Genomic DNA, 9,379 nt, shown 5'->3' with positions numbered 1-9,379 from the left:
TATTCAGACTAAAGTTTACAGTAGTTTATTATTCAAATTAGCTGTGATATTGATGGAACAATGCTAAAAATAACTACAATGCGGATCAAACAAACTCTGCACTTTTAATAGAAATTAACACAAGATAGCATTAGGTTTCCCAAGAGAAATTTACAGTGTTTGGTAATAGACTGCGTTGGATAATAAGGTCTCTGTAGGTGACCTTAATTGAAGCTTTGGGGCTGTGCTCCAGCTAACTCGCTTGTTATCAAATGCAGCTTCTCTCTTCCTGGAAATCAGCCACAGATGCCAAGACTGACTGTGGCCGATCCTTCAGTGTTGGATTAATGGCTGTTTGATAAAGTTAAAAGACAGAGATGCCGTGGTTAGACTAGTGCCAAAAGACACCCAAGTCAGACTGGTGCTTTGTACGTGGAACAGCTTTAAATAGTTGATCCTGGTCCTTTCTGGGCAGTCCTGTAGATAACACTCACTGAAGCCAGCAGTCAGAAGTAGGAAGGCAGGCATTTTTATCTTTCTGTAACAGGGGTGTTACTGTGTTAATCATCCTAATACTCGACATATTGATTTTGATGACATCTTTCTCGTTTAGTGGACGCTGTGGCTTGTGTTTCTGTACTGCAATTTTGCCAGCTATCACTTCACAGTATGTGACTTTAAGGTGCATGTTTTTTGTCTTTCGTATTGATTACGTTGATGTAGGTGGCCCTTTTTCCTTGTTGGCTGTGTTTTGCTGTTGTTGGGAACCACCCAGCTCTTATGGCTGTTCCAAATAAGCAACAATTTCTCTCTAGGGAAAGCAAAAGGATTCTTTTTCTCTTGCAAATGTACAGATGGTGGAAACAGCACAGACAGAATGCAAAGTTAAATGAGTATTTGCCTCAAACTTTAATAACAATAGTGAGCCGCAAGGAAATACATGGATATAATGTGTAAGTTGAATTGGGAAATGTCTACTGTTGAGAGAGACTGTTCCATGTTGTAAGGTTTGATTCTCAGAGAAAGCCACTATTATGCCTTTCATAATGGTGGATTTTATGTGCTTTTAAGACATGTGACTTATATATATATATATATATATATATATATATATATATATATATATATATATATATATATATATATACTTACAGTTATATACACTATATATATAGTGTATATAAGTGTAAGTATATATATATATAAGTGTATAAGTGTAGTGTCTCCTTTTTTAGTCTCGTGTCCTGTGCTCCGTTGGCCTTGACCTGGTTTTACCTGCTAAAACTGGGGTGATAGTGAGTGTCTTGTTTTACAGCGCAGTCACATGTATGTGTCACATTAACACTTGATGTAGAGCATGTCTGACGCCCGGTGCTTTTTGGCAGCACGTGACCGATCCCCATCCAGAGTGAATGAGCAGCCTTTCAGCAGAAGCCCCCACTGCATATGTGTGAGTGCACTGAGTGTTACTCTCCTGGTGATACTGGCTTTGTGCTGTGAGAATGTCGGGCATGTAATGTGAAATTATACTGCATTTACACTGGACAACCATCTGGGCGAAATGCTTCTCTGCCCACTTCCCAAGGAGGTTTATCATTCATATCAGTGTCACCAATCTCTGCAACCCGAGTGTGTTTACAGCTGGATTTAAATGTAATTAATCATGATTGGATAGCTCCCCAACCATCCAGGACACGTTTTAATGCAAAGTGTAAACCGCATAATAAACTTATCAACTCTAAACAACTTTATGAGTGGATGTGCAACCGTGTGCATGCGTAAGTGTGTCACGTGCGTCCCCTGGGGACAGATTTTAGTTAATTCGGGACAGCTTGTCCAACAGGGGAAGAGAACGGTTTCTAATTGAGAAAAATCTGATAACTGGGTCAGTGGTTACAGGTAAGACTACAGTCTATGTAACACATAACCATATATGTGTGTGTGTGTGTGTGTGTTTGTACTGCATAATGGATGAGTCCACGTAGCTGCGTATTAGCACTGGACAGTAATGTGAGTGGAAATCACGATTAATATCAGTTTGAGCGTGTGAAGTCTTTGTGCATGAATGATTGGTTTCTCTGTCTGACCACAATTGAAAAGGGATCCATCTCTCTCTCTCTCTCTCCCTCTCTGTCTCTCTGTGAGTGTTTGACTGTGTGTCTCTATCTACTCAGTTCCACCTTAAGAGGAGCTTTAGCAGCCTGTCATGTTTGTGTTGAAGCCAACAGGCACAATATATTACAGTCTAGGGCTTGCTGCTGAAAAGCCCGCTGGATCCTCTACTGACCTGCTGTTCTTTCCTGCTTTCCTCTTGCATTTTTTTTTTCCACATTTAAATTAAAAACAAAGCTCTCTCTCTCCCTTCCTCTCTCTCTGTGCCTAGTCCCCTCCCTCCTTGCTCTTCTTCTCCTTCTTCTCCTTCTCTTTCTGCGGCAGTAGTCAACGTAGAGGCTTCAGTGCATTACAGAGGGTGAAGAAGAAGGAGAGAAGCAGAGGACGCGATTCTTTGGACAGAGCTGAGTGTGTGTTTATGTTTGGACGCTTTGCCATTGGACGGCCGGGTGAAGGGGGCACCAGGAGAAGAGTGGGAGGGGAAGGAGAGGAAGAGGAGTGACTGTCTGGATGAAATTCTCTGTGTCATGTCACTGTGTGTGGACCTTGACTGATCACAGGGTGAGGAAAAGAGAGAGAGACACTCAGAGGAAGACCAGGACGAGGAGGAGGAGAAACTGAGACTTTTGGCTTTACTGGGAAAAGAAGAAAAAGAGAAGAAGAAGAAGCAGCAGCAGCAGCAGCAGGAGGAGGAGGAGGAGGAGGAGAAGTAGGAGGTGAAGTCCGCTGCTCTGTGTAATCATGACATTGTTGGATAAATGAACCAGCGGACTGAGCACTCTTTAGTTGTGTGTTGACAGGAGTTCACCACTGAAGACGGAGAGAAGAAGAGCCGGGAAGAAAATACAGAGAAAGACTGTGTGAAGACTGATAGTGTGAGAGTGTGTGTGTGTGTGTGTGTGTGACTGTGTAACCAGTGGAGGGCAGAGCAGTGGAGGGCCAGGGGACGAACCTGGCCATCAAACGGACTGGCAGCCTCTCCTCTCCTGGGATCATGTACCCTCAGGGCAGGCATCCCGTAAGTGCCTCCTTATGTCGACTTTTTCTCTCCACTTCTCTCCATATCTGTCTGGGACACTTTTTATGTCCCAGATTTGTCTTGTTAAATCTTCATCTGTCCTCTCGTTACTTACTGTCTATGCGTGTGTGTCTCTCTTGTCCATATCTTTCCATGTCTTTCTGTCACACCATCTATCATTTTCAAGCGTGTCCCTCTCAACTGACTGACTTGTTTAGATAAATAAATGGTGCTGTAACGAGAAGACTGACATGTGATGGGAGGGCTGGTGTTAGCAGCTATGAGATTCCCTTTGTAGACACACACACACACACACACACGGGTTTGCTAAAATCTTAGCCCTTAACTTAACCAGTTCCTCCGAAAATTAGGTTCTGCTTAATCTGGTTAAGCAGAACCTACCCCTAGAATCTGCTTAAGCAGGTTTAGGTCCCTATGCTGGATCTGACAAAGTGTTAATGTCAGGCATAAATAAGTAGAGGTCCTCTCAAGGTAACAAATACAAGAACACACGTACTCACTCAAGCACACACTCACCACCTCCTGCTCTGTCAGCTGCAACCAGGTGTCTTTGAAATGTTGAGGATTAGCTGTGTCGGGTGTGTAGGTGGTATATAACTGGATTGGCACTTCTCAGTTTACATGTGCACATTTCTGTATGTGTGTATGTTTTTGTTCATTAGTGTTCGGTTGCCTCTCCGCATGTGTGTGTGTGTGTGTGTGTGTGAGAACAGATGCAGCTGTATTACATGCAGGTGTGAGGAAGAGGTGGTTGGACTGCTGTTCGCTATTGCTTTGATTTCTGTTACTAGGCACACACACACACACACACACACACACACACAGGTTTGCGTAGCTGTCCTTCTTAGGACAATGCATTGATCTTCCATTCATTTGGACGCCCTGAACAAAGTCTTATCCTTCATCTTAACCATAAACAAGTTACTGCCTAACCCTCTCCTTAACCTAACCACGATTCAAATATTAGCCCTAAACTTAACCAGTTCCTCAGAAACGAGTTTCCGCCTCATTATGACCAGGGTTTGGTCTCCATGAGGACAACTGGTCCTGAGAAGGTCAGTGTTAATGCTCGAAAAGGTCATAAAGAGGTAACAAGTACAAGTAAATTTCCATTACTTCAGAAAGGTCAGAAGTGCACACGTACTTTCCTATTTAAACTTCCCCCTTTACTTTCACTCTTCATCTGAAGTGAGACTGTAATTGATCTGCTCAGATGAAGTACAGGTGAAAGAACAGGATGAATGGCAACCTAGGCTTCGTATGTGTGTTTGACACAAACCTCAGTCTGGCTGCTACAGTCACATTAGGTTGTCAGTTTCTGTAACTGCTACAAATGGGTCAGTGGCCACTTTGCCTCACAGTCAGCCAGTCACCCGCCCCGCCAACTAGCCAGCAAGCCAGCCAGCTCGCTATCACACAGAATTATGAATGACATTTTCACAAGAGGAATGCATGAGGAATCAATTATATGTACAGAGAGAATGCTAATAAGCCAGCCGCTGGAAGAGAGAGGCTGAGAGAAACAAGAAAGAAATGAGAAACAAGGGGTGAAAGATGTAAGAGCCAAGAGAGAGAGAGAGAGAGCGAGGGTGAAAGTGAGAGAATGCTTTTAAAAAGGCTCAACTGGAGGTGGAAAGAAAAATGAAAATGAATGGGAGATGCAACGGAAGAATAGTGTGAACATTCCTCTGTTCTCCCCTTTAGAGGCGTATCAGAGCGCTTCCTGCTGCGATGCTCTGTGTTTGTGATAAAGTTCAGTCCCGACTGAGCCAAATCCAGCCAATCAATAGCCTCTCTCTCTCCCCCTCTCTCCCTCCTTATGAGTCTCCCCTCTGTTTTCTTTTACTTCTCTGTCTTTTTTTCTCTCTTCCTCTCCTGCAGCCCTCCTCTGCTTGTGGAACTTTATTTGTGGCGCTGCTATGAAATGTGATCCGCAGCGAGGTGTGAGGGTGCAAAGAACAGGGATGTGTGTGAGTTTATGTAAGTGCCTGTGTGCGCAAGCGAGTGTACATGTATGTGTTTGTCACTTCCAATCAGAGTCACTTATGAAATATGCACTTTCATCTATGTCCTCCTTTAATCACAGCAGGAGCGTACATTCGCGCTCGCTCCTTTTCAGTGTATCGTTTCAAGGACTGTAATCACCTGTATTCCAGGGACACAGTCATCGACGGCGCTCGTCACTGCCTGTTTAAATATGCATGGTTTAGCCATCGCACTGCAACTGTGATATACGTTACATTATTGATGACCGTTTTCCAAAGCAAAAAAAAAAAAGCTGCACAGCTGCTAACCTTCAAACGTGAGATGACTCGGGACTGAAGTCTCCACGTGCTGCTGAGAACTTTGATCAAAAAAGGTGATTGACTAATAATCGGGAGTTTCTCTAAGAGTTAGTTGTCATACATGATCTGAGTAACTGCCGGTTACGTTGAAGGTTTTGGAACAACAACGTAGCAGCGCGCGGTTTGTGCCGGAAAGTTGTCGTCTGAAATATGGGCTTCTCTCGCAACTGGTTCGGTGGCACTGTCAGGTGTGAATACATGACTACCCATCACGCCACCGAGGTGACTTCTCAGTGAACGGGCAACACGCGGCTGGTTTGACGCGCCGCTCAAACATCACAGTGCTACCAATGCTTCTCCTTTTAATTCCTCTGTGTCCCCATGGATGTAATCAGAACAGCCCGCAGTATAAATAGATAAAGTATACATCTAAAGCTGGGCCAGCGTTATTTTTTAATCAAGGAAGACTTTGTACTTGTCGCTCGCTGATTTTGAAAGGGATAAAACATGAAGCCAGGCCAGATGTAATTGGTTCCACTGGTTCAGAACTTTGTAAGTGTATACATTTTGTATGAACAGTGTGCGTTGTTTATTGCGAGTCAGATGTGCATAACTGTTTGTGTACATATTCTGCTATTTGAGGTGTTTTTGCACTTTTGTTTTTAGAATGCATTAGCTCTTAAGTGTTGAATGTCTTTGTGTGAAAGTGTTATGTATTGGTGTGTGTGTGTATCCTGTACGTGACTGTATTTGTCCTTGTGTTCCCCTAAAAGTGCTAGTGTGTGTGTGGGTGTGCAGCTGTCAAGGTGTTGTGCGTGGATTTGGAGGAAGGGGAAAGTAGAGTGGTGGTGTTTGTGTGTGTGTGTGTGTGTGTGTGTGTGTACTGTGTGCCAACAACAATAACAATAAATAATGTCCACGTCCGACCTCGACTGTTGCTGTGAATGTACAAGCCTTTGATTGTCTGCCACACCCTAAGGAGACCGGGAGAGAGAGGGAGAGAAAGAGGGCAAGGATTTACTGTGTGTTTTCATGGTTAAGAAAGATGTCAATAACTGGACATTGACCTCCGTCCAGCTACAAGCATGCACATGCACACGTCGCTTCAAATATAGATCAGTGTGAGTGCTGCTTTCGCTCTCAAAAACAAGCACACATCCTCTTTCACCTTTCCATCTTTGATCTTTCTGCAGGCTGACTTTTTAAGTTGCAGAGACAGCGTACACTTCAAGCGCTGTGGGTTTGTGTGTGTACACTACAAGTACTCTCTCAGCTCTAGGAATTGTTGCCGCTGTCTGTTGAATGAATATCAGACGGTTTATCAAATAAGTCTGCAATGAAAAGAAAAATGAGCACAAAAGAAAATGAGAAGGAGACTTTGCCCTGTGCAGTTCCGTTGCTGAAATAGATGCTGACCTCAAATCTGCTCTAATTGAAAGGCTTTTTTTGATGTATGTTTTGAGTATAAAACAGCTGCCGCGTTGCAGTCAGGAGGTGTGTGTTATTGTGTTTTGGAGGACTCGGTTAGAACGAAGAGAAAGAAATTGGTTTCTGTGTGTGGTTAACTGTTGGAAAATTGCTGCAACCAAAATTGTGTCATACGTGCGTGCGTGCATGCTGAAGGCTTCGTTCTCCTCTGGTGACGAGTTGGGTAACACTTTATTTTTACAGCCAAGTAAACAAACTAATGCCAAATACTGTATATGGCCACAAAAATCACAAGTGCCTGATTCATGAGTGCTGATACCACAGTAAGATTATTTTTGTCTTAAAGTTGGATTTTAATGTGTTTTTGTATTGAATCTGCATTTGGGAGTTAGGGCACAACATGCATAGCTGCTTAAACTGTGTGTATGTGATTGTTGATTATAGTAATAATCACTAATTCTTTTCTTTTTTTTTTCACTTTTTAACTGCGTGCTATTTGTTTGTGCACATAGTGGACTTGTTTTTGGTGTCAGAGAGTTTGTCCCCCAACATTTGTGGCTGTAATGAAAGTCATGTACGGTAAACATGTCCAGCAGATTGGTGTCACCTCCTGCTGATGACATTCTCCCCTTTCTTTCCTTTGTCTTCATCTTGTTTACATTTAATTTCATTCCACATTTCAAAGTCAACTCCATAAAATGGCAAAAAGTCAAGTAACAACAATACAGCTGCAGTGAGAAGAACCACCGAACAAGCAAAAGTCACACAGGCAGCCAACAGCTTCTGCTCACATTTCAGCAGCCACTAAGATTAAGTCTGCACTCTGATTACAAACAGGCAAATTTGCTGTCCCATACTCCCGTGTTCTGTGTTCTTTTCTTTGTCATTAAAAGAAATGATCAGAGCGTGGCTTGGATGGATTCCAGAGACTCTTTGGCTGCCAATCTTTCCCTGATTTGTAATCCACCACCAGCTTAGTGGCTGACTGGTGAGCTGCAGCATTAGTTGGATACCTCTCTGACTGAGTGACTGACTGACTGACTTTACTCACTGCATTTACATGGAATTAGCAAGTTATTATGTTAGTCCAACTTAAACTGGACTTTTAAGAAAACATGTCTGACTGAAATCGTACTAGATCAAGGTTCTCAAAGTCAGACTAACGGGAGACGATTGAGAGTCAAACTACTACTGCATGTAAACTGTAAACAAAGAGCTAAGCCTACACAAGGGGCAGTGACACTCTTCTGCCACACTTCATATTTCTCATCTATACATGACTAAACGTATTCTTCTTTTTTTTTCTTTTTTTTTTTTAATATTTCACCAACCAGTTACTATTTAATGTGTTTCAGCTTGTCTCAGAAATACTCCCAAAAAAGGAAGAACAAAGGGGGGAATGGAAGAGAAGTGTAGGGAGAGAAAACAGTATTGTCGTGTGACAGAGAAGACGCAGTGTTTTGTTTGTGGGTTCTTTTTTCAGTTTGAATGAATGCACCCGTGTATAGGCATGCCCGCTTATACCGTGTGAAAACTCATGTGTTAGAAGAAAGTGTGCCAGGGGCTAAACGGAAAGACGGAGCAGACAAACAGACAGTTGGAATTGTTTCTTTCCCAATCACTCCCAGACCTGCTTCTGCTTCACAGTTGCTGCCTCTCTCGTGCAGCCGCTGCCATTGTAGAAAAACAAGCAGCTGCTTGAACAGAAGGCGTTTAATGTGAAGCACAGACAGACAGACAGACAGACAGACAGACACACAGACAGAACTAGACGGAACTAGACGGACAATCTTTAAATGTGATGCTGAGACATGATTTCAAATAATCTCTGTGCAAGGGTTGCAAATTTAGTGCATTTCCATCCACCAATTGTTCAACAAGTTAATAATCAGTAGTCAATTAATCTTTAATTGACACACAAAGTTCATTAAACAACATTAGCAACAGCTTTTTTAAGTCACAGAGAAACCTTCTCTGACGGCATAGATTGTAGTCAGCACGTTTACATGCATGTTAAAAGTCTGATTTTAGTCAGACTAAGACAATAATTTGTTTTTCTTAATGTCTTGTAAACATGTTAGTGCGACTTCAGACATGGATCTAATTTGTATCACGGTTAGCATTTACAGCAGGTACGAAACATACAGAACCACAGCACGACCCATCTCACCGTTTGTTCATCTGTGACGTCAAAGGTCAACAGGAAACTCATTCAATACGCACTAGCTTATAGAGAGATACAGTGCCACCTGTGGAGGCGGAGCCAGACATACTTGGCCAATAAATTCTCCGCATGTATACTCGGACTAGGCAAGTTGTCTGGTTGCCTGTCTTAGTCGGACTACGGCCTTAGCTTGATTAAACTGCATGGAAATGTACTGAGTGTGGTTAATAAGTCAATAACCCATTTTACGTCTTTTAAATTCTTCATGGAAGTCCATTAACAGTCTGAAAGTTAATTATTACCATCATCCCGACGCTATACACTACACACTCTGTCCTTTTTGCATCCTTGCATGTTAACATGATCACTTTT

The 9,379-nt window shown here is 42.7% G+C and overlaps 1 protein-coding gene across 3 annotated transcripts in view; it reads left to right on the top strand.

The window, feature by feature from the left end:
* The first annotated feature begins 2,737 nt into the window (after positions 1 to 2,737).
* The window catches only part of tle2b (TLE family member 2, transcriptional corepressor b), a 69,125-nt gene continuing 62,483 nt past the window's right edge, over positions 2,738 to 9,379 (top strand). For 2 of the 3 annotated variants that reach the window (XM_044043298.1, XM_044043297.1), the window contains exon 1: positions 2,738 to 3,109. In XM_044043298.1, coding sequence (XP_043899233.1) covers positions 3,086 to 3,109 — 24 coding nt within the window. In that variant the 5' untranslated portion in view covers positions 2,738 to 3,085. The remainder of the gene's footprint in view (positions 3,110 to 9,379) is intronic. The other variant, XM_044043299.1, reaches the window with a different exon arrangement.

Source organism: Solea senegalensis, linkage group LG14 (assembly GCF_019176455.1).
Source record: "Solea senegalensis isolate Sse05_10M linkage group LG14, IFAPA_SoseM_1, whole genome shotgun sequence".
In the NCBI taxonomy this organism is placed as follows: domain Eukaryota; kingdom Metazoa; phylum Chordata; class Actinopteri; order Pleuronectiformes; family Soleidae; genus Solea; species Solea senegalensis.
Note: the sequence above shows the minus strand (reverse complement) of the source record. Positions and strands in the feature narration are given on the sequence as shown.